Source organism: Anolis sagrei, chromosome 5 (assembly GCF_037176765.1).
Source record: "Anolis sagrei isolate rAnoSag1 chromosome 5, rAnoSag1.mat, whole genome shotgun sequence".
Taxonomy (NCBI): domain Eukaryota; kingdom Metazoa; phylum Chordata; class Lepidosauria; order Squamata; family Dactyloidae; genus Anolis; species Anolis sagrei.
This window is the reverse complement of record NC_090025.1, coordinates 108,607,448-108,633,679: the sequence shown is the minus strand read 5'-3', so window position 1 is coordinate 108,633,679 and position 26,232 is coordinate 108,607,448. Positions and strand designations below refer to the sequence as shown.

The 26,232-nt window shown below is 40.4% G+C and overlaps 1 protein-coding gene across 2 annotated transcripts in view; it reads left to right on the top strand.

The window, feature by feature from the left end:
• The first annotated feature begins 11,299 nt into the window (after nucleotides 1-11,299).
• TAPT1 (transmembrane anterior posterior transformation 1) overlaps nucleotides 11,300-26,232 on the top strand; it is a 54,949-nt gene continuing 40,016 nt past the window's right edge. For both annotated transcript variants that reach the window (XM_060777927.2, XM_060777926.2), the window contains exon 1: nucleotides 11,300-11,765. In XM_060777927.2, the coding sequence (XP_060633910.2) occupies nucleotides 11,315-11,765 (451 nt within the window). In that variant the 5' untranslated portion in view covers nucleotides 11,300-11,314. The remainder of the gene's footprint in view (nucleotides 11,766-26,232) is intronic.

Sequence of the window (26,232 nt, the reverse complement as noted above, 5' to 3'; positions counted from 1 at the left end):
AAGTCCCATAATCCATGGTCCATCCCCCGCCAAACCACACCAGGACATAAAGTGGGTCATGAGAGATCTATGTGCCAAGTTTGGTCCTGATCAGTCATTGGATGAGGTTAACAGCGGTCTCAGAATGTGAGTGATGGTACTGCAAGTCCCATCATCCATGGTTGCAGTAGGATGTCGAGTCGGTCTTGCAGGCTCTGTGTGCCAAGTGTGGTCTGTATTGGTAATTTTCTGACTCAGCCCCCTCTGGCCTTTTCCTTTCCTCTGTTTGTCATCTTGGAATCTTGGAATTGAGGCTGGCCAATCAGAGACCATATGCAAATTTCCTTCTCATGTCCCCGTTTCTGCCATGAACTCTTTTCTCCACCAGGGGCTCCTATTGAAGCTGGCCAATCAGAGACCATATGCAAATAGCACCACTGCAGCAGCCAATCAAAACGCTGGCACATACTCCTCCCGCCACACTTTTGTCCTCCGCATACAAGTTTTGACTTTTATTATATACATAGATATAGATATAGATAGATATTTTGGACTATTAAAACAGGCAGAAAGTAAGTGCTGCTTTAATTAAACTTTTTGATTCAAACTGGGTGTTTGTTTGGTTCATCTCCACGTATTTACCAGAAGAGTCCTGGCAACATGACACAAACCATACCATTGCCAAAATGATGGAGAGGGGAATTCTGCCCCCCCCCCCCCAACTGCTGCGAGTTAAAGAAATGAGTGGGGCTGGGCACTGGGCTGTGTGTGTAGTGTATGTGTGGAGCATCATTTGGAAGGAAGAAATTGTGCTCTCCCTGCCCTGCCTCCCTTCAGCTACTGCTCCTTGAAAAGTTAAGAGGGTGGGGCCAGCGTTGGGAAAAGTGGAAATGTTTTTAAGGAGATTTTATTTATAGAAAGAAAAAAATCCCTAAAAATTGGGGAATGATTCAAACTTTATAAAATTTGGTGGGCTAAGAGTGGTAGATGTGCCCTCCATGTGTGGCCATTTTCACCCCTCTAGTCCTAAAACTGAGGGAAGGGGAGAATGGGAAGACTGCCCATGTTGGCCAATGTTCTTTCGGACCCAGAACAAAAAAGCTCATTCAAAGTTGCCAGTTTTTGGGAGAGGCACTCAAAAATGAAAACAGGGCCTTACGAATGAAACAAACAGAAATGGATAGTGATTCTAAACAAATGCACAAGACTACCTGGCACCTCTGTTAACAAATTATTCTCTATATGCTATTAAGCTACAGCACATTGCACAGGGGAGCAAATGCCACCACTGCTCCACACAAAAAAGTAGTCTGATTCTCAGTCTAAAAATCTGGCCTAAAATATCAAATGTTCTATGAACTAATTTTCAGGACAGGTGATATCATTATCAAACTTCTCTATGTATAAATTCACCACCACTGGGTCCATAGTGGCCACTCCTTTTATCTAACAGTAAAAGTTGTTCTCAGATCTAATGGTTTATCTCCCTTCAATATTCAAAGCCGATTTGCAATTTGGGACTCTTATTTATGCTAAATTAGAACACATTTGATTTGCACAGAAAACAGTATAAGGGAACAATACAGAAGTTAATATGTTGAACTTCTGCAGTTTATTTTCAATCAATATTTGGTTATATGCATACAGTATTATGGAGAAGATGTACAAACAGACCACATTCAATTACTCAGTGTTGATAGTGGAGGCTATGTAAAATTTAAAAGTCCTTGGCATTTACAACCTCATGATGTACCTGTCAATTCATCTTGGGTTGAATGAACAGAAACCTAAAAGAGGATCCTGCTGACTTCATAAATTCAATCAGCAGTTTTTGTTGTAGAAATGTATAATTTATAGTTATTGAAAGTGAGGTAATAACCTGAGTCACATTTTTATAACCTGGGATCTAATCAAAATTATGAAAGGCATGTTGACTAATGAAATCTATACTGTTGTGATATATGAGGATTTGTTCTACTTGTAATTTGTAGAGTCTGGGATTACTGTGCTGCAGGTAAGAAGACTAACTATAACATATTACTTTTAGACTTGGATTAAAATGTAACATCAAAACTCAGTGCTGCTCATTTTGCAAACAATGTAATAATTTGAAAATTGTATTTGTAACAGTTTTTATTTTTAAAAAACACATCTATGAGCACAAAAACATATACAGAGAAACATATTAAAACAGTACTCCGCCCCAGAAACAATTGTTTCTTAATATATAAAACTAAACTATAACAGAACTCAATCTAAAACAATTGTCCTAAACACTACAACCTCACATACAGCCTCACACTAATCTGTACTATTTGTACATTATTAATTCTTGTTATGGGGGAAAAACTTTGGTGCTGTCAAAAGATAATTTTCAAATGTGAGGCCTAAGAAACAATTATAAATTATTTTTCCATAACATAGGATAATTATGAAAAAGCAGAGAACACTGATTGAGTGCTGCAAGACAATAATGACTGAGTGCTATAAATTATGAAAAAAAGTAGAGAACAATGATTGAGTGCTATCTGGAGACCATGCCCTATGAGCTGCATCTTAAAAAGCTGGGTATATTTAGCCTGCAAAAGAGAAGGTTGAGAGGAGAAATGATTGCCATGTTTAAATGTCTGAAAGGATGTCATAAGGAAAAGGGAGCAGGCTTGTTTTCGGCTGCCCTGGAGACTAGGACTCAAAGCAGCAATGGGTTCAAATGACAGGAAAGGAGATTCCCCCTGAACATTAGGAAGAACTTCCTGACCTTATGAGTTGTTTAACAATGGAATGTGCTGCCTCAGAGTGTGATGGAAACTCCTTCCTTGGAGGCTTTTAAACAGAGGCTGGATAGCCATCCGCCTGATGCTTTGATTGTACTTTTCCTGCATGGCAGGGGTTGGACTGGATGGCCCATGTAGTCTCTTCCAACTCTATTATTCTAAGACAGTAATATAAATATTATTTAGCAATAAAAATGCAAGTTTCAATTTCCTGCTCCAAGTTACGAGAGTTATTTTTTAAAGTGATTTTTCTCTGCTGTATGTACACAGGATTTCTGCAGTGTGTAAAAATTCATCACATACAGTAATATCTTGACATATGAGTTTAATTCTTTCTGTTACCAAGCTCATAACTCAATTTTCTTGTATGTCAAATTAAATTTTCCCATTGAAATGAACTGAAATGCTATTATTCCATCCCATCCCCACCAAAACCACACCATTTTTTGTTACCTCCCTCCTCCTAAGCAGCGGTTGATGAAGGGGACGCTCATACCACTGCCTTGTGCACACACTCCTGCCCCCCTCACGGCCACAAACACACTCCTCTCTGCACCCCTTCCTTGGGCCCCTAAATGCTACTGCCTCTTTTTCACTTGAGGGAGTCACAAAAAGGCCCCTTTTCTTTCTCCTCTTCATCCTCCTCTCTGGCCCGGTTTCAGCTTAAGCCTGTTGCTGCCACCTCTCACCCCCCCCCCCCCTTTATGGCAGTAGCCTTTGACACTGCCAGAGAAAAGGGAGGAAAAAGAGACACCACGCCACACACAGAGTATTTATCTCATTCCCGTATCGTGGACACCCCGCTTGTCCAATCTGAGGTTCCATCATGGAAGGGGCAAGGTCCTCGGCCTTGCATTAGAGGCTGTCAAAAGGGTGGTTGTGTTGTGTCATGAGGTAGAGAAAAAAATGAAGGAAGGGGAAGAGAGAGAAAGTGGCAGGAGGGTTTGAGAGGAACTTGTGGGAGGTGAGACAGAGGAGGAGGAGGCCGCAAAAAGGGATATCCAGCTTGTAACTTGGATCTCCGCTTGTATCTCAAAGCAAGAAAGAAGATCATATTTCAAAAAACTCACAAATTGTGTTGCTCGTAATGCAAGGTACCACTGTACTAAACTTCAAATAAATGTACTTAAATATATCAACTCTGCAGATTTCAGAAAAAATTGTGTCGAGAAATTGACTTGTCATTTATCATTCTGTATAAATCTCTATGAATGTTGACAGACCTGTAACAGGATTGGCTGTAATCCAATCAAGGTAAGCATACTTAAGCCCATTGATTTCATTGGATGGAAGCATGCTTGATTCTATTTGGACTGTAGTTACTCAGAAAGCTACAGAAATGATAAAATAATTTTCTTGGTTGAAAATTATTTCTGATGTTGTAAAAAGCATAATGATTATGAGTTGTAGGTACATTATCACAATACTTATGTTGTTAAAATATGTTTATACAATAATAAGAATATTAATTGGGGAAAGATTTACAAAACATACCTAACATGAAATTGTAGTAAAGTGAAATGAATCACATTGTTATCTTTATTAAAAGTTGGTTTGAAAAATGTACATATGGAGGATGGAAAGATAAGCCTCAATTACTACATCTAACATCTTATATATATATTAATTGTCCCTTCTTCCTGGATACAGTTTGAAGAAAACTTTGTGAGCCTTTTTAACCCTTTCAATTCTGATATGCACTAGTTTCTTCTGCCTGCCATTACTGTTTATCCAGATACCAAAAGATACGTTAGACATATGAATTCCAGTCACTATGTGAGAAGTACAATCAGGTGCTAGAAAAGGCTTAAGAAGACCCATTACTTCTTAATAAAAGCTAATTCAATTGAATTTATGATAAAAGAGAAAAAAAAAACCCTCTTCGGTTTGGATTACATTTAAATTTGCGTTTTACCATTAAAAAGGTTATCTGGATGAAGCTGGAAAATGTCATCCATTGTTTTACAAACACACAAACACACATTGCTTGTTTCTGTTGAGTTTAGAAGAGACAGAAGAAGATAACTGAAATTTTAACAACCCTATTTCTTCTCCCCCACCCACCCCTTAAAAAAAACCCTCTTGGGATTCCAGGAAAGGTAACAGCTTCAAAAATCAGTTTCCTGGCCTGGATGAGAAACTTTTAATAGAATTTCAGAAGACAAAGTGGAGTTAAAGAATATCCTTCCCATTACCCTTCAAACTGTTCTTACCACTCACTAATTAAAAACTCTTCAACTTTCAGCTAAGTAAACGGCCATTCATTCGTTGCAATAAATGATTTGGATCTTGTGTCCTAAACACTGTAATTCTTGAGTGCTAAAAAAAGTAACAAACATCTTGCAAAAATACAAGACAACCAGATTTTGGAGAAAGAACTGTCAGGGGAAAATTAAATTTGTCAGCTGAACCCAAACACAGGGTAAACATTGAATATTTTTTTACTTCTGAAAGTTTTTTTTTAAGAACACAGGTGTGGGGAGGCTCTCCAGAGCTGATTCAAAATATAGACGATTCACTGCTTCTCATGGACAAAGCTCCCATTTGGGTAACCCATACACTCAGGCCCGTAGCCAGGATTTTGATTGGGGGGGGGGGGGGGCTGAGTTTGATTCGGGGGAGGCTGAGTCTGAGTGAGAGAGGATCTACCCTAGCAAACCTTTTGTATCGTTATCCCAATATCCCCATGCATATGGGATATATTGAGCATGGTGATCAGATCATGATATGAATAAATATAACAGTTTGAATAATGTACCAGTAAGGCCTTCTCGTGGACCACCCTAAGAATTTCGGGGGGAGGGGGCTTGTATAAAAAGAGGAACATTTCCCCTTCATCTTCATTGAGGTTACTTCTGAGGCCCCATCTACACTGCCACATAATCTGAATCTTTGAACTAGATTATATGGCAGTATAGATTTATATAATCCAGTTCAAGGCAGACAATCTGAATTCAGAAACTGGATTATATAGCAGTGCAGATCCAGCCTGAGTAGAAATGCATAGGAATAGCCCACAAATGCTTTCAAGACTGAAAGTGCAGCTAAGGATGCTTCAGAACAGAAGAAATTGGTGATATTTTTGGATCAATTCAACTGCAATGAGCTAACTGTAACAGAGAAAAGGCATATGACTACTAAATCTCTGTGTTAAAACATAGCAAAATAAAAAAATTGGCAAAAAAAATCCATGACAAAATATATACAGCTTCAGTACATACTACACAGATCAGGTATCATACACAACTGTGTAAACTTTTTAAAAGGAAGTTTTAGAAGTGGGTGATTAACTTTATTTGACTTGCAAACCAGGGTAAGCCCGAAGTTGGCCAGACCTCAAACAAAATAACACGTTTCCACTTTGTTTGAATTGTACCACTTCATGTTAGAGAAGGAAGCTGGCACTGAATGACTAAAACATTCATCTCCATAGAAATTAAACCAGCCATATTCAAAGAAGTAGTCCTGCTAGTCTAAATTGCAGCAAAAAGGGAAAACAAAGGAGGAGAAAATGAAATTCAACAATCCTTTTGATCACATTTTAGCATGAACATTTGTAGATAACAATGAGTGAGGATCTACAGCAGGTATGGGAAAACCCAGACCCAGGGGCTCGTTGTGGCCCCTTGGGCTCTTTTCTCATGTCCTCCCCACTCTCAGTATCCTATCCTCCCTTCTCTCTTTCCTTCCTCCTTCTCTCTTTCCTTCCTCCTTACCTTCCACCCTTTCGTCCTTCCTTCCTTCTCTTTCCTTTCTCTTCCTTTCCCTCCCTCTTTCTCCCTCTCTCCTTCTTTCCCTTCCACCCTACTGTCTGTCCTTCTCTCTCCTTCTTTCTCCTTCCTTTCTTCCTCCCCCCTCCCTTCCCTTTCATGTTTCCTTCCTCCTTCCCAACCTTTTGGACTTCCTTTCTTCCCCCTCTCCCTTTCTTCCTTCCCTTTCATCTTCCTTCCTTCTCTCTTTCCTTTATCCTTCCCTTCCTTCCTTCCATCCTTCTCTATCTCTCTTTCTTTTTCCTTCCTTCTTCCCTTTCCTTCCTTCCCTCTTTCCTCCCTCCTTCCGTATCTCCCTCTTTCTCCTTCCACCCTTCCCTTCCTCCCTTTTGTCCTTCCTTCCTTTGCTCTTTCCTTTCTCCTTCTCTTCCTTGCTTCCATCACCGGGAAGCAGGTCCTCCTAGAAGGGAGTGATAACATGCACCCCCAAGTTAGAAAGTTTGCCCATGCCTGATCTACAGTCAGCCCTCAATCTTCGCATGGGTTAGGAATGCAGTCCCCACGCCTCTGCACAAATGTGGAAAAATACAGGGCATTTTAAAAAGGACCCTATTTGAAATCATTATCTCTGCAACCACGCACCACCCATGAAATAAACTCTTTTAACACTTGAAAAGGTGGGTCACAGAGTTTCAAAGGATTACTGTTAGAGGCCTCTGAAGCACATAAGTGGCCCTTAGCCTCAGTAATTCTCAAGATAGTGACCCCACAACATAAGGCATTTTGTTTTCTGCAGTTCAGAAAGACTGAAGCTGTAATTGAGGTGCAGTGTGCATTTCAATGGCATTTTGGTACGGATCCATTAATGTCAAGAGCATTCGTCATTATTGCTAACAATTTGAGAGAAACAGGTTGTGTAACATATTGCCATTGTGAAATACCAATATACCGTTCTGAGATTTGGAGCATCATTTTGAAACAATCTGTAATTAATTTGGTATAATTTTTTTTGGGGGGGGGGATCCCCTGATTCACAGTGGACAGGAAGAATACAATATTAATATTAATAATAATAATACTTTATTTATACTCCACCACCGTCTCTGCAAGGGGACTCAGGGTGGCTAACATGAAGCCAAGCCCAAGAATTACAACAAAGCAAAAAGAACACAAACATACAAACATCCTACAGCCACTATGCCTCTCCCAAAGCCCAAGGCAGTAGCTCTATTATCACCATCTAGGCTTGTATTCTGGATGGTGAGTCATCTACATGCCTGGCTCCTGATCAAATCAGAGATCATCCATGCACTATTCCCGGCTCCTGGAGAAAGGGAGACACTATTAATATTCACACACCAGCAGTATTTGGGAGATGGGAGTCATTATCCCACAAACGCCACTGACTTCTAAAAATGGAGATTCCCCAGGAATGTTCCAATAGCAGCCTTGGCCTTGGAAGTCAAGCAGCAACCCCCCAAGCACTATCTCTCATGGATATCAGTGTGAATTTTAGAATCCTAATTTCTAATGAATATATAATGATACACATCTTCAAATATCTTAATATAGGCAGTCCCTGAGTTCCAAGTATATGACTTACAAAATGACCCATAGGGCCGAGACAACAGGGAGTGAGAGAAATCTATCCCTCAGAAGGGAAATTAATTCCTGAAAGGATTATCATGGGGAAAAGGCATCTACACTGCAGCTTTATCACTAGTCCTTGTTTTCACAACCCTTCCCTATGATATCTATTTTAGCTGGAGTTACATTAAAAAAAGTACTTTTTCCAACTTACACACAAATTCAACATAAGAACAAATCTACAAAACATATTTTATTTGTACCTTGGGGACTGCCTGTATAGGAAGAACTGAGTTTATTTTCTGAAACTTCAAAGCATAGGATCCAGAAGAAATTGTTCCAATTACAAAAAAAGAGATCCCATCTAAATCTTAAGAATAATTTCTTAGTCATGACAACTGTTTGATGGAGGAACATTTTTTGTAAACAGAAATTAGATGCTTATCTATTGAGGTTCCTTAGCTGTGGGTTCATGCACTGACTGGGGAGGTGGTTGCACTAGATCGCAACACCTTCCTGACCCCAAATGGGGTCCTCCTAGCTCAATGCTGAGGTCCCAGTTAAGTTCCTGAGCTTCCCCCATTTAAATGACCCTGTTAGCGACAACACGAAATGTACACTGTGCAGAAACTGCCACAGCCATACTCCACAAAAATGAAAAATCGTCTGTTCAGCAAACCTTGCAAGTAATGATTTATTATCAGTAAATGTTATATCTTTATAGCTATTTTATATACCTGGGTCCACATAAAAATTATTGGTTGGAAAGGGGTTGCAAGTGGAAAATGTTTTAAAAAACCCTGCACTAGATTAGCCTTTTAATTCTGTAATTTTGAAATAGTTCTGATATTTTCTTAGGGTCCTTCCACACAGTCATATAACCCAATATATCAAGGCAGACAATCCACAATATCTTCTTTGAACTGGGTTATCTGAGTCCACACTACCATATAACTCAGTTCAATGTGGATTTTATACAACTGTGTGGAAGGGGCCTTGGAGTCCATTAATCTGGGAGAAAGTGAGTTTTAATTTATTTGTACACTTGCTCTAAAGTAAACCCAATCACAGAACGGCAGCAGACAGGAGACTGGACAACGGTTCTGGTGTGCGTTTTTGTATGGTGACAGAAATTATTACATAAAGTTTAGGACAAACATTGAAGACACAGTGAAGACATCTGCCCTTGCGCTATGCTACTCTGCTGCTGAGTACACATGCCCAGTGTGGAACACATCTCACCACACTAAAACAGTAGATGTGGCTCTTAATGAGACATGCCACATTATCACGGGGTGTCTGCACCCTACACCACTGGAGAAATTACACTGGAGAAATTACATTGCACCACCAGACATCCACCGGGAAGTAGTGAAATAGTGAAAGGACCAAGGCAGAGACATCTCCAGCTCATCCCCTGTTTGGGTATCAGCCAGCACATCAACGACTTAAATCTAGAAATAGTTTTTTAAGATCTACAGAGACACTCGCTGGAACACCTCAGCAAGCGAGAGTCCAAAAGTGGCAGGCTCAAACCCAGAACCTCAACCAATGGCTGATATCAAATGAGAGACTCCCTCCTGGGCACACAGAAGACTGGGTGACTTGGAAGGCGCTGAACAGACTGCGCTCTGGCACCACGAGATGCAGAGCTAACCTCAAGAAATGGGGCCACAAAGTGGAATCCACGACATGCGAGTGTGGAGAAGAGCAAACCACTGACCACCTGCTGCAATGCACCCTGAGCCTTGCCACATGCACAATGGAGGATCTCCTTGTGGCAACACCAGAAGCACTCCAAGTGGCCAGATACTGGTCAAAGGACAGTTAATCAACTAGCAAACTCGCAAATTTTGTATTTTGTCTGTTTGTTGGTTTTGTTCTGTTGTTATTATTATTATTATTATTATTATTATTATTAAACTTTATTTGTACCCCGCTAGCATCTCCCGAAGGACTCCGTGGCTTACAAAGGCCAAGGCCTCAACAACCACAAACAATAACAATACAATGCAAGCAAATTAAAAACATAAGCAATAATAACAACAAAACATAACACTATTACGCAATAAAACCAGGGCCGGGCCAATGAAGGGTACAGGTTAAAAAGTGCTGGGTGTAAAAGGTGATATGTTAGGATTCTGGGCAAGTGCAATCTGCAGAGAGTCTTAAGCTCTAATAAAGTGCTTCTGGGACGTAGTGCTGGAGGTTATCCTATTCAGGAAAGGCACATCAGAATAGCCAGGTCTTCAAGTTCTTCCTAAAGACTGCCAACGTAGGTGCTAGTCTGTCTTTGGGGAGGGTGTTCCAAAGTCGGGGGGCAACCACAGAGAAGGCCCTGTCCGTCGTCCCCACCAAACGTGCCTGCGACGCAGGTGGAATTGTGAGCAGGGCCTCTCCGAATGTGTGGGTTCATATAAGGAGATGCGGTCACGCAGGTAGGCAGGTCCCAAACCGTTTAGGGCTTTGTAGGTAAGCACCTGCACCTTGTTAGAAATGTAATACAATTGACTGGTTGCCCTGACATGACAAATAAATAGGACAAACATTCTGAAATCAATATTCCTGCTTCTTGGCAGGGGGTTGGACTGGATGGCCCATGAGGTCTCTTCCAACTCTTTGATTCTATGATTCATTTTAGGGGGGGGGGGTTGTGAAAAAATAAAATTAGAATGCTATCTTGGGGCCCTTTCACACAGCCATCTAACCCAGAATATCAAGGCAAGTAATCCACAATCTGAGTCCACATTGCCACATAATCCAGTTCACTGTAGATTTGATACAGCTGTGCGGAAGGGGCCTTGGAGTCTGCCCTGCAGTCAATAGGAATGACCAAACGGACAAAAGACCTGCCGCAGTTTCCCATGTTTGTATTTTGTTTTGGTTTCTGGCTTGGGCAAACTTCGACCCTTCAGGTGTTTTGGGACTTCAACTCCCAGAAATCCCAGCCACTTTACCAGTTGCTAGGAATTGTGGGAGCTGAAGTCCAAAATACCTGGAGGGCCGAAGTTTGGCAATGCCTGCCTAGTGTGACGAGGTCCCTAGTGACTCTCTGCAGAGGATGCTTTTGGCTTCCAGTTCTACGACGGGAGAAAAGCAAGACAAGCTGTCCAAACAGGCAGAAGAAGCGTCGCCAGAGAAGGCCGGGCTTGGCTGCTTCCTCCGCCCGCCCTGGGCAGAGGGACCCGAGGGGAGGAGAAAGCCGAGTAGGCCCGAGAGGGCGGAGGGTGGCGTTACTATGGCAACGGCGCTGCCTCTGTCAAGATGGCCGCCCGGACGGCTCGCCGCTCCCGCGCGCTGGAGAGGTGGGCCCGGCTGGTGCGCTCCTTGTCGCGCGGCGATGACGTACTTCGGGGGAGCGGCGGCAGCGTCTCCTCGCCGCGGCAGGAACAGGAGGAGCGCGGAGCGGAGTTTGTAGCCGTCGCTCGCGTGAAGATGGCGGGCCTCGCCGACGCCGACGCCCCGGGCAGCGGGGACGGGGGCCGGCGGGAGGCCTCGCTGCTCTCGGCGGAGCCCGGCCCGCGGAGGAGTAGCTTCACCGACGGGGAGCCTCGGTCGCCGCAGCCCTCGCCCGCGCGCCCGGCCCCTTCCTCCGCCCCCGGCCCAGCCTCGCCCCCGCCGCCGGACCCCGGGCAGCCCCGCCGGACCGAGACGCTGGGCTTCTACGAGAGCGACCGGCACCAGCCCCAGCAGAAGCGCCGCGGGCCCGCCTCAGGTGAGGCTCGCCGGGAAGGGCGGCCGTGCCCCGGAGCATGGGCAGAGCGCGCGGCCAGCGGGCAGGGCCCTTCCTTCCCCTGGGCAGACAGCTGGTATTCTCCATCCCTGTCATTTTGGGGATGAGGGGGATGAACTCAGCATGGAAAGAGGCTGTACTTCCTCTTTAGTGTCAATAAGAGGCTTTGCAGAGAAATGTATATTATCTAGAAAGAGTTGGAGTTGGAGCATGTACTTCCTTTAGTTTGCAGGGAAATGTACATTATCTGCCTGGTAAGAGTTGGAGCTGGAGCTTGTACTTCCTTTAGTTTGCAAGGAAATGTATATTTGCCTGGAAAGAGTTGGAACTGGAGCTTCTACTTCCTTTAGTTTGCAGGGAAATGAATATTATCTGCCTGGTAAGAGTTGGATCTGGAGCTTGTACTTCCTTTAGTTACAGGGAAATGTATATTATTTGCCTGGAAAGAGTTGGATATGGAGCTTGTACTTCCTTTAGTTTGCAGGGAAATGTATATTATCTGGCTGTTAAGAGTTGGATTTGGAGCTTGTACTTCCTTTAGTTACAGGGAAAAGTATATTGTTTGCCTGGAAAGATTTGGAACTGGAGCGTCTACTTCCTTTAGTTTGTAGGGAAATGAATATTATCTGCCTGGTACGAGTTGGATCTAGAGTTTGTACTTCCTTTAGTTACAGGAAAATGTATATTATTTTCCTGGTAAGAGTTGGATCTGGAGCCTGTACTTCCTTTACTTACAGGGAAAAGTATATTGTTTGCCTGGAAAGAGTTGGATCTGGAGCTTGTACTTCCTTTAGTTACAGGGAAAAGTATATTATTTGCCTGGTAAGAGTTGGATCTGGAGCTTGTACTTCCTTTAGTTACAGGGAAAAGTATATTGTTTGCCTGGAAAGAGTTGGATATGGAGCTTGTACTTTCTTTAGTTTGCAGGGAAATGCATATTATCTGCCTGGTAAGAGTTGGATCTGGACCTTGTACGTCCTTTAGTGTAAATAAGAGGCTTTGTAGCAGTGGTTCTCAACCTGGGGTCCCCAGGTGTTTTGGCCTTCAACTCCCAGAAATCTTGACAGCTGGTAAACTCGCTGGGATTTCTGGGAGTTGTAGGCCAAAACACCTGGGGACCCACAGGTTGAGAACCACTGCTTTCTAGGGAAAGTGTTGTTTCTGGAGCTTGTACTTTCTTTAGTGACAAGGAAATGTATATTATCTGCCTGGTAAGAGTCGGATCTGAAGCTTGTACCTCCTTTAGTGTAGATAGGAGAGTTTGCAGGGAAATGTACATTATGTGCCTAGAAAGAGTTGTTTTTGGAGCTTGTGTTTCCTTTCGTTTGTAGGGAAATGTATATTATATGCTTGGAAAGCATTGGATCTGGAGCTTGTGTGTCCTTTAGTGTAAATAAGAGGCTTTGAAGGGAAATGCACATTATCTACCTGGAAAGAGTTGTTTCTGGAACTTGTACTTCCTTTAGTTTGCAGAAAATGTGTATTATCTGCCTAGAAAGTTTTGGATCTGGAACTTGTATGTCCTTTAGTGTAGATAAGAGGCTTTGCAAGGAAATAGTTGTTTCTGGAGCTTGTACTGCCTTTAGTTTAAAGGGGAAAGTACATTATCTGCATAGAGGGGTCTGGAGCTTGTACTTCCTTTGGTTTTCAGAGAAATGTATATTATCTGCCTGGAAAGTGTTGGATCTGGAGCTTGTACGTCCTTTAGTGTAAATAAGAGGCTTTGCAGGGAAATGTACATTATATGCCTGGAAAAGAGTTGGATCTGAAGTGCTTCTTTTAGTGTAAATAAAGGAGCCCCCGGTGGCGCAGTGGGTTACAGCACTGTGCTGGCAGGACTGAAGACCGACAGGTCGCAGGTTCGAATCCGGGAAAGAGGCGGATGAGCTCCCTCTATTAGGTGCAGCTCCTCTTGCGGGGACATGAGAGAAGCCTCCCACAAGGATGATAAAACATCAAAAATCATCCAGGCGTCCCCTGGGCAACGTCCTTGCAGACGGCCAATTCTCTCACAACAGGAGCGGTTGCTCCTGATACGACCAAAAAAAAAAAGTGTAAATAAGAGGCTATGCAGGGAAATGTTCTTTATACCTATTAGGAAGAACCTTAATGTGTCCCTGTGCTGTGGGTTAAGTCCAGCTCTTGCAAATAGTGTCAGGACTGGCCTTCCTGTTTGGGGTGGTCTTCCTGCTCAAGGCATGTTGTGCCTTGTTCCCTTTTCCTCCCTAGTAAACACAGGGGTGAGAGGACTGTGAGGCGAATGAGGACAGGGCTAAAAGAGGAAGTTGGTTTCCTTTTCTCAACCAGAAGTTATATCTTTCTTAAATCAAAATATGCCAAAGTAGAAAGGTGGGATCTTCTTACTGGTAGGTGTGGATATATGAAAACAGTTTGGCCATTCTACATACTTGGGACAGATAGAGAGACCTGGCCAAAGTTAGGTGCTTTCAGGGTTTCTCCTGTGGTTTTGACAGCTGCATAGGCTTGAATCACCATCTGCCTTCTGATTGGGTTTTTGTTGTTCAAAGTTTGCTTTGAGACTTCAGCTCTGTCAACACCTTTGAGCAATTATGTTTTACAAGGACCTGGGCCAGGGCTGCTATTTGGCAGTTCCCTTATTGAGTCTCCATAAGTGACAGTCATGTTGTGGAGTGTGAGTCTTAAGGGTTTTTTTATGTGAAGCATGACAGCAGATGTAGCTATTTTGGGAGATTCTAATTTTAGATGCCTGGGATTGAAAAAATTATACTAGAGATCCTGAAACTTATCAAAAGATATATTGATAACTTATCTAGGTAGGGAAAGGAGTTATTGGTGATCTGTAAGCATCTCTGTAAAGCATATGTAAGTATCTGTCTATGTGAAATTAAGCTTTCTTTCACCCATGTTTGAAGTTAAGAACAACTACCAACAGCATTCCTGACATTGGGCTGGAGAGCACAGGGTGTTATGGTGTCTTATATATAGGACAATGTATGCAGGAGTCTATGTGATTGAGTACACAATTTAAAAATGAGGCTTGGCCTATTTTTAAGTTGTGTTGGGAGTAATCCTTGCAGGCTGAAAGCATCCTAGCAGTTATTGGAGCTGCTGGTCTCTTCTCTCTTTGAATCACTTTTAAGTCATTTGGGACTCCGAATCCCTCGCTACTGTAGTTCATATTTTTATTAAGGTCAGCTCTCTTAAAATGGAAGAATCTTCATTATGTGTATATAGAGTACATGCAATGCCTCGGCATCAGCCTTAGCTGTTAAACCAATTTTATTGCAATACTGATAAAGTCAAATAATTTGAAGCACTTGAAAAGATTGTGTCCTTTATTTTAAACTGCTCAGGTTTTATTTGAGATTTGCCAAATGGAGACAGAGGCACTGTTTTATTACATATTTCTAAAATTGTGTTTCCTGTCCTTCGCATTGGAAGTGCAACGAGACTATTGAAGCATCACTATTGAAGGCTATTGAAGACAACTAGTTTATATCAAGTACTTAGAGTGATGCTATCCTTTGCTTTGATCTAAACAGATGTGTGCCTGAATACATAAAGTGATTGTTCTTATTTGTTTTGTATTATTTTGAATCATTATATACACCTAGAGCATGTAAGTGTTCATTCGAATATACTAGCAAATGTCCTGGGAATCTACTTCTCTGACATTTGCATATCTCAAACTAATCCTTGTTGGAAATGAAATCTAGCATCTTAGACATTACAAAATGAGTATCCTTTATCTGGAATTACAAAATCCAAAATATTACAAAATCCAAAATTGTCCACATGGATAGCTGCGATAGTTACACTTTTGTCTTTATGACAGTTTGATATACACTTCATGTTGAAAATTATTACCAATATTGTGTATAAAATTACCTTCAGGTTATGTGTATAAGATATACATATGAAACATAAATGAATTTCAAGTTTGAATCCCATCACCAAGATGTCTCATTGTGTGTATGCAATTTTTCAAAAATACTAAAAAAAAAAATCCAAAATAAGAAATACTTTTGTTTCCAAGCAGTTTTCACAAGGGATATTCAGACAGTCTTTTTTTTTTTCTTAAACAAGGAGCATCTTTTCGGATGCAGCCTTGCAGCCACAACAGGAACCTCTCAGGCTGTGGCTTCCCCAGTGTCAAAGCTCCAGATTTGATAGGCAAAAGGGGAATGATTTTCAGTGTTAGTATGTTTGTAATAAAACTCCTCTGATCCTGAGACAATATGCAGCACAGAGAAGAAATGTAAACCATGAGGATGGTTGAAATAAAAAAGGGAAAGAGGAAAAAACCATAAGCCTCCTCCCTTCCTTTCTTGCAGCAGGAAGTCTGGCAGAGCTTTAGATGAGGTGGTTCTTCCACCTTTAGATATTCCTCTGTGTACCAGTAATGAGCTACAAGTATACTTCAGTTACCAAAGCCTCTGTAACAGAAGCCTTTTTATGCCTGCATAGACCCTGTTTTCATTCTTATCCTCTGTTTAGATAAAAGTCTTTTGAGCAGCATTGATATTGAGAGGCTGCTGAAGGAGGGCTGGAGAAACAAATGTTTAGCATTGGGTTGCAGAAGTGTGTCCGCAGTAAACAATGAAATAAAGCTTGAGAGAGGAAAGAGCAGATTTTCCTCTAACTGATCAAACTGTATTCATATGTTCCTCCTCACACCAGGCAAGGTAAACAGCAGACATCTTGGAAATCCCTTATTGAACATGCACAAACAGCAAAATAGAGAGACAAAGATGGTACTGGTAAGCCTCGCTAGCTACTCTCCTGCCAGCATATTTAACGTAGATCAGTAGGTTTTGCTAACAAAATGGATTTTGTCAAAAAAGTGGAAGATAGTGAAATAAAAAAAAATCCACCCTGGGATTAATTTGGGGTAAGCCACTTGAAGTGACCTTTAGAATATTCTAGATGTTTTTGTTTACTCAGGCTTACCTGACATGGTTGCTTTGTTACATCTATGCATATTCAATATTCTCTTTTCTTTATGGTGAAGGAATCTACCCTTTCTATGTTATTTCTCCCATGGTAACAAAGTTTCTGTGCAAGAAATAGTGCCCACAAACAAATATACATGTGTCTTACAACACAAGTTGGATAGTACAACAAAAGATTCCAGAAATGCTAGTTGAGTCCATTCATACAGATACAATTTTATGAACTGTTTATTGGTATTATTGATCAGTTAGTTTGATTAGAGGTGTGTATGTGGATAGATAGTCAACTGTCCACATTTGTGGTTTAACTTTTCCAGATTTGATCAACAGGTTCTCTATAGGTCCCCCACTGAGTCTTCATGCTCAACTTCTAACCAAAGTTGACCATAGAAAGAATCATGCTGTAAGGCCTAGTGATTTCTAGAGAGAACACTTCTCTAGGTATTTGTAAGTCCTCTAGCATAATTCTGCGGTCAATTTTTGGTAGATGGTAACCACAGGGTCACATTGGAGCACATAGAGATTCCTAGAGAACTGTTCTCTCAAAGAAAATAAGCAAGATTTATTCATAACTTTTACACTTCCACAGAGATCCTGCACCCCTACTTTTGTTTGTAATAAAATGGACCAAACCTAAGAGAACCCTCTATTCAACAAGTGCTAAAATTACATGGCTCCTGAAAAAAAAATACACTTGCAACACCATTGACAGTAATCAAAGAAATAAAAGTGAAATTAGACATTCTAATAGCTTTTTCACATTGTTTTTGTTGTGTAATGACTGAATTGATAATAATCAAAACAAAACAATTATTTACTTGGCTTGGAAACCTCCTCTCCTTACTGTCAGCATTAACTGTGGACAGAAGGAACAGAACCTAAACCTGCAAGACCTGTTTATCGAGGTGTCTATAAGTTTGCCTTCCATGGTGAGTGAAGCATCACCCTATTATGAATGGGATGAACAACAGGTTTTCTTCCCACTGTATAAAACTGCAGAAAAGGGTGGAGATTGTCCCAGCTACAGTCTCATGATATTTGACCCCTCCTACCTGAAGAACGAAGAGGAAGGTTGGAAGGTATTGAACAGCTTGGATAAGACTCATGTTTGAGCCAACATGGTGTGATAGCCTGAGCATTGGACTACAACTCTGGAGACAAAGTTCCCATTCCTATATGCTATTGAAACGGCATTATTGTGATAGTGAAAAAAACAAACAAGTGTTTAGCAAGATTGAAGACAATAATTTCATAGCAGTTAATAATTTCATAGCAACCAGGAAAGCAAAATATGTTTAACCTTGATCCTACAGACTTTGATGAATGTGCATAGTGGCACACCTTGAATTATACAGTTTTACTTAACAATAGGCCTTGCTATCATGATAAAACTTACTGGTGTGATCAAATTTTCATTTGCTCGAATGTCTGATTGACTTCAATTTGAGCAAAATTGGAATCATTCTTTTAAACCAGGGATTTTCAAACTTTTTCAGCCATGGAGCTCTTTCTGAAGCAGAAGTTTCTCATGGAGTCCCAAGAAATGTTGATATATTAAATTATATATTATATATAATGGATATATGTCAGGCATGAGCAATCTTTTTAACCAATATAAATTTAACAGTATTTCAGTGGAAGACCCTAGGGGCCATTCAGCGTAACCCCCTTCTTCCATGTAGGAAAAGCACAATCAAAGCACCCCCAATAGATGATAATTCCACCTTTGTAATAATAATAATAGTAGTAGTAGTAGTAATAGGAGCAAACCCAGGGGGCACCCAGTCCAACCCTCTTCTGCCAAGCTGTAAAAGCACAATCAAAGTACCCCCAAAAGATGGCTATACAAAATTAGAAAATGGCATTTAAATATTTATTTAAAATTAGGACTCCACATTTGTGGGATTTAGTGACAGAGAGCCCATCCAAATCTGGAAAAACGGAATTACCTCTCCCAAATGCCTGTAGTTCTTTTTGTTGGCAGATTGAATATGCTATGGATGAAAGGAAACTTTGATATTTCAACCTCTGTTATATAGCTTCTCAAATCTAAGAATATAAAAATATGCTTAGATGTCTTCTGGGAACAGTGGAATATGAGTTTAATAAAAGAAATACATGGTCTGTTGAGAGAGTGCCAAATGTGTCTCATGTTTGTACTGCTTTGGGCCATTTGTCTGCATTTTCTTGAGTTTTATAAGTAATAACCTTTCTGTGTTTAAATTACATGAGATCTTAATGTTTCAAATAATTCTATAATTCCTTCCAGCTCCTTGTTCCCAGCAAAATACTAAGGATGTTTATTCAAAACTAGTTCCAGTGTATTCAATGGGCTATGTTATGGTTGTAACCTGAATAACTATGAAAAAAAGTCACCAGGTGCTTATATTTGTATGCGTTTCTATCATCAGTATATGTTGCTTCTTTGCTTAAAGGAATACATTACTGCTTTTCTTACTGTCACTGTGTCACCAACAATTTGTATGATATGTAATCCAAAGGTTTGAAAACAATGCATATTTTTAGTAATGAGTCTATTAAAGTAATGAATAAGATGATAATAAAGTTTGGTACTTGTAGAAAAATTAAGTACTGGTTTACAGTTACCAGCCTCAGGTTTGTTTTGAAATGTACCCTCAAAAGAAATTTTACAGACAATTTTAATTCCACGATTAATGTAAAATCTGGTAAATATTTTTCTAATGATTTTATTTAATTATTACATGTGGAGTACAATTTTTACCTTCTCCTGAGAGCGTTGAGATGTTAATAGGCAGTTGAATTTGATGCTGAACCTTGGTAGGAGAAAAGACCTTTTGAAAGTTAATGCATTTAAAAAACGCTAAATATTTTAAAATTATTTTTGTGACCGCACAAACAGTAAATGCAAATATTCTATCTTTGTGTACTTCCTATTAAAATCATGAACATGCTGGAAAACTCCCAGACACCTGTTTTCTTGGGTGCCTAAAAAGATGACACTTGAGACTAAAAATACTTGTGGTCATTCATCCTATAACAGCTGTTGTTTTCTTGTCCAGTTAGGCAACTATGTCAGATAAGACAGAATCAAGACCAGTTAGGTTTGGATTGTCAGTAATTTGGAGTGCCACACCATTAAACAAAATTTGACCAAGTATATGTGTTTAAATGCATCTCCATATAAATGAAATCTTACTTTGTTTTGAAATAGCACATATCTGTAATAGTTGGGAGAGGAACTGAAAAATAAAACTGTCAGGCCTCTTAGGCTTTTCTCTAAAGCCATGCATGGAATAGTGTTTACTGTTTCCTCAAACTAGATAATATATTTAAAAGTGCAAAAAGGTGTAAATGTATATGCATTGAACCGATCAATGAATAGTAGATCATTTCACATATGTATAGGTTCGTTTTATTGATTAGCCCATTAACTATATCAAAACATTTGGCAAACGCATTAAACACATACACATACAGCATACAACCCACAGTAAAATGTAAGTTAAAATAAACGAACACACACACACATATTGGAACCCCCGGTGGCGCCAGGGGTTAAACTGGTGAGCTCCTGCTGTTAGGCCCACCTTCTGCCAACCTAGCAGTTTGAAAATTTCAGTAGATCAATAGGTACCACTTCAGCGGGAAGGATACAGTGCTCTATGCAGTCATGCTGGCCACATGATCTAAGAGGTGTCAACGAACAACGCCGGCTCTTCAGCTTAGAAATGAAGATGAGCACCACCCCCCCAGAGTCGGACACAACTAGACATAACATCGGGGGAAACTTTTACCTATTAGATAGATAGATAGATAGATAGATTCCATGGATTTTCTCCTGGTGAGTAGCAATTCGATCTGTACCATCACTCCTGAGATATTGAAACATCTCTATCAAAAAATACCAGAAAATATTTATAGCATGTAATTTAAAAAGATAATAATATGGAGAGGATAGAGGCTTCTAAAATGCAAAGTAGGAAAAAACTAGTAGTTGAGTTCTATCTTCTCTTTCGTACTTGCTTTCCTTATTTTAATAAAAACCATTGTTTTCTGTTATTGTTGTACCAAACTTGAATTGCAAACCACAGTTCTGACTGGAGAAATGATTTAAGATCTCATTTGATGGTGCGTAAGGAACAGAAAGCGGTGGTTTGATTAAAACATGAAGTTCAGAATCAATGGAAATTCGTCTGTAACTCCTGTGGCAGCCTCTAAATCAGTGGTTAGAAATTGTGGGAGCTGAAGTCCAAAACATGTATGACCAAAGGTTGAGGACCACTGAAAATCAATGCTTCTTAAAACTATATTATATAGTTGACCAGCAGTGCAGTGTATTAGGGGTCCAATGGTTTCTCTGCTGGAATCTCTAGGGCAGGGGTTCTCAACTTGTGGATCCCAGATGTTTTGGCCTACAACTCTTAGAAATCTCAGCCAGTTTACCTGCTGTAAGGATTTCTGGGAGTTGAAGGCCAAAACATCTGGAGACCCACAGGTTGAGAACCACTGCTCTAGGGGCTGGCAGCTGATAATTCTAGACTGTGGTTCTGTGGATCACAAGTTTGAATAACACTGTATATAGTCACTGCCAGATATTCCATGGAGTCAAAGTGGCAGACAACCCTTTAATTGTATGTTTGGTCAGTGAAAGCTGCAATTTAGGTACATGTGCAAATATTTGAAGCTCTTTGGACTTTGCAGTGGCTCTCGAGTACAAAAGGTTGCTTAACCAAAGGTCTGAAAGGAAATTTTTGTATCTGTAATCTTTGGATATGCAGCTAAGCAAAATCTCTTGAACAGTATGCACCAAGTTCATTCAGTGCAAATGGCATGTCCATCACCTGACAACTACCTGCACAAAACAAAACCAAATGGCTTTGAAACAAGCCATGATATAGATCCAGCTGTAAACCCTGGCGTCATATTCTAGTTCAGTGGTTCCTAATTCCGCGACCCCTTAATATAGTTCCTCATGTTGTGGTGATCCCTGACCATAAAATTATTTTTGTTACTACTTTCCTAACTGTAATTTTGCTACTGTTACAAATCATAATGTAAATATCTGATATTTTCATTCACTGGATGAAATTTGGTACAAATGCCTGATGTGTCCAAATTTGAATACTTATGGGGTTGTAATTTTACTACTGTTACAAATCATAATGTAAATATCTGATATTTTCATTCACTGGACAAAATTTGACATAAATACCTGATGTGCCCAAATTTGAATACTGGTGGGATTGGGCGGGGATTGATTTTGTCATTTGGGAGTTGTAGTTGCTGGGATTTTTAGTTAACCTACAATCAAAGAGCATTCTAAACTCCACCAATGATGGAATTGAACACATCTTGGCACACAAAACTCCCATAACCAATCAAAATACCGGAAGGGTTTGGTGGGCATTGACCTTGAATTTTGGAGTTGTGTTCATCTACATCTAGAGAGTACTGTGGGAACATTTGTGGAAAAGAGGGTTTAAATTTTCAGTGGCGAGTTCAGTTAGAGAAAATATGTTTAAAATGTTTTATAGAACTTGCATAGCTCCAGAGTTATTGGCTAAAATCGAGAAAAGAGGACAAGGGACTTGCTGAAGATGTAAGAAGTTGAAGGGATCATTTTTCCATGTGTGGTGAACCTTTAATATAGTTAAAGAATTTTGGAAAAAAGCAGTGAAAGAAAGAAACAATATGATTAACAAAAAGGTCAAGAAAAATCTGGAAATGAGCCTATTAGGACTATTCAAAAGGTGTATCAGTGCAGGAGATGAAGAAATTGGTCAATATTGCTTTGTTGCTGCAAGACTAATAATATCCAAAACTTGGAAAGGGGAAAAAGAGTTAGCTATTAAAGATTGGAGAGATAAATTAGTAGATTATATCCAAATGGCCAAGCTGACAAATAGCAGCAGAGGAGGAAATAATGAAGAATTTGAAAACAAATGGAGGCTGGCACTTGGGTATCTAGAAAAGAAGACAAAGGTAAACTTAAAGATTGCCATAAAGGGGATTCAGCGAAAGAAGATATATGGGTAGTTGCTAGTTAGTTGTGTGATACTTTTTTGAGGGGCTTCGGAGGTCATGGGGTGGGGTTCACGGGTGTGGGGGTAGAGCAGAGGTTCTCAAATTTTTTAAACAGAGGGCCAGGGCACAGTCCCTCAAACTGTTGGAGGGCCAGATTATAATTTGAAAAAAGCATGAATGAATTCCTATTCACACTGCACGTATCATATTTGTAGTGCAAAAAACACGTAAAAACAATACAATAATTAAAATTAAGAACAATTTTGCCAAATATAAACTTATTAGTATTTAGCCTGCTTTTGGCTGATGAGATAGGATTATTGTTGTTGTGTGCTTAGGTTGAGCGAGGGTCAGGTAAATAACCATGGAGGGCCGTATCTGGCTCCCGGGCTTTAGTTTGAGGACCCCTGGGGTAGAGAGTTAAGAAATTTAAGGTATATTTAACTGTACAGCCAAGTTTGATTTTTCATATGCTTAACAAGCACTGAATGTACACCCTTTTGTAAATCTTTTGCATTTTTCTTTCTTCTTTTTGTTTATTTGTTTTGTTTCCTATATACACTATAAAACAATAAAAATTATTTTTTAAAAAAGTTGATTTAGTTTAGCAACAGTTAGCGGACACAGTAAAGTTGACATTCCCTAATCCTGGCCACTATTGCTAAAATTTACAATTAAGTCTAGAATGGATTGAGATTCGAAGGGCCCTTCCACACTGCTGAATAAAATCCCACATTTACTGCTTTTAACTGGGATATATGGCACTGTGGACTCAAATAACCCAGTTCAAAGCATATATTGTGGGATTTTCTGCCTTGATATTCTGGGTTATATGGCTGTGTGGAAGGGCCCTAAGTTTCCTGTTTTCTGTTTCAGCCACAGCTATCAACATGGGCTTTGCATAGCTCTCTGCAGACTGCTTAATTAGATTTGATCCTGACAACTTGAGAGCTTTCCAGTTTCCCCCCCTCTGAATAAAGGATAAAGTGTTGCAGATTATTATATTTACACTTGTAATAAATGTTACAAGGTTTGCAGTAGTAGGATGTTTACTCCTTTTAATGACTGAGGAACAATTGTTTGTGTTTCCATTTATATTATTAAAACAGTAATTAAATACTTTTCCAAGGCTTGTCAATATACTCATCAAATATGGCCTGGAAACAGTAGAATTGAAAAACGTACAAGACTCCCTAAATAGTACCCCATCGTCCAAAGGTAAACTGAAACAACATTTGTTTTGATCCTCTCTGAGAAGCAGACACAGAATGGTGGAGTGCATCTCCAAAGAGAGATTGCCTTGGGACAGCAAGCCTCTGCATCAAGTTGATATATTCATATTCAGAGCTACAGCGTGAAAGGAATCTTGTAGCACCTTTGAGGCTTAATTGGGAGAAAAAGTTTGTAGCTTTTTTGAAGATGCAAGGTGCATTTGTACTGTAAAATTAATGTGGCTTGACAATGCTTTCACTGCCACAGGTTGACAGCGCTTTTGAATTATGGAAGATCTAGTTTTTGAGGTCTGTAGCCTTCTCTGCCAAAGGGCACTGGTGCCACACCAAACTACAAATCCCAACATTCCATAACAATTAAAGTGATGTCAAACTGCATTTAGTCTACAGTGTAGATGCACCCTTGGCCTATTTCATATTTCTGATCAAGTTGACTATTTCTTTGAATGCTTACACTGCAGTTTTTTCTCCTGGTGAATCTCAAAGGTGCTCCAATATTTATTGGTATTCTGGTATCTGTAGCTTTATATGAAGATAGAACCGGACAGTAACCAGAAAGGTGGCTCTTTGAGAAAGCTATATTGTAGCATAATAGTGCAAAATCCAAAACAATTCCCTTCTTGGGAACCTTACATAAACATTGCATGCCTTGTCATGAGCAGTTTCTCTCTGTATTTTTAACTGTTAGTTATGATGGAGTTGAGACTCAAAACAATGGCATAAAATGGCTTATTAGCCACGAAATCTGTATCATCAGACAAAGCAGAAGAGAAATCCCGATCAATAATTCCAGGTAGGTCTGTGGGAGAGACCACAAGTGATGTTTAGGGTGAGCAGAGGTTAGAATCCTAAGAGACTACATGAGGTACAGTCCAACCTCTTGAAATGCAGAAAAATGCAACCAGAGCTCTCCTGACAGATGGCCTTTGCCTTAAAATCTCCAGACTCTGCCACACTCTGGGGCAGCATATTCTGCTTGACAGCCAAAAGAGTAGAAAAGAACAGAATGACACTGCCTAATGCTATGTGTGATGGGTTTCAGCTGTGATGCAGCTCCAGCTAAAATTGCTACTGTAACAATTGTTCCTCTCTGTCTGGACCGCATTCCTGCTACTCCAATCCTAGCAACTAGAAAGAAAAGGAGTTGTAGTCATACATGAGGTACAAGAGGTGCAGACCTGCAATGTAAAGACAACAAATAACATGTAGAAGGATAGCTTTCAAAATTAGATGGATAATCTTTTTAACTGGGCTGGGACAATATGGATGCGAGAAAGAACAAATAGGTAGGATTACTGTGAGTTTTCCAGGCTGTATGGCCATGTTCTAGAAACATTCCCTCCTGACATTTCACACACATCTATGACAGGCATCCTCAGAGGTTGTGAGGTATACTGGAAACTAAGCAAGGGAGGTTTATATATCTGGAAAGTCCAGGGTGGGAGAAAGAACTCTTGTCTGTTGGAGGCAAGTGTGAATGTTGTATAGCACACCTTGTATAGCACTGCAAAGACTTGCAGCTTCAAGGCCTAGCTGATTCCTGTCTGGGGGAGTCCTTTGTTGGGAGGTGTTAGCTAGCCCTAATTGTTTCCTCTCTGGAATTCCCCTGTTTTCTGAGTGTTGTTCTATCTTGTCCTGATTTTTGAGGAGTTTTTTTTAATACTGATTGCCAGATTTTGTCAGTTTTCATGGTTTTCTCCTTTCTGTTGAAATTGGCCACATGTTTGTGGATTTCAATGGCTTTTCTGTGTAGTCTGACATTGTGGTTGTTAAGAGTGGTCCAGGATTTCTGTGTTCTCACATAATATGCTGTGTCCAGGTTGGTTCATCAGGTGCTCTGCTATGGCTGACTTCTCTAGTTGAAGTGGTCTGCAGTGCCTTTCATGTTCCTTGATTTGTGTTTGAGCAATGCTGCATTTGGTGGTCCCTATGTAGACTTGTCCACAGCTGCATGGTACACGGTAGACTCCAGCAGAAGTGAGAGGATCCTTCTTGTCCTTTGCTGAATGTAGCATTTGTTGGATTTTCTTAGTGGGTCTGTAGATGGTTTGTAGGTTGTGTTTCTTTATCAGCTTCCCTATGCGGTCAGTGGTTCCCATGATGTATGGTAAGAACACTTTTCCTCTGGGTGGATCTTTGTCCTTACTCTCGTGGCTTGTTCTTGGCCTTGCAGCTCTTCTGGTGTCTGTAAATGTGTAGTTGCTGGATTTGTGCCTGCAAAATAAATAAGAGAAGTGCAACCCCCCCCCCCCCCCCCCCAACTTGGAAGTCTTTTTG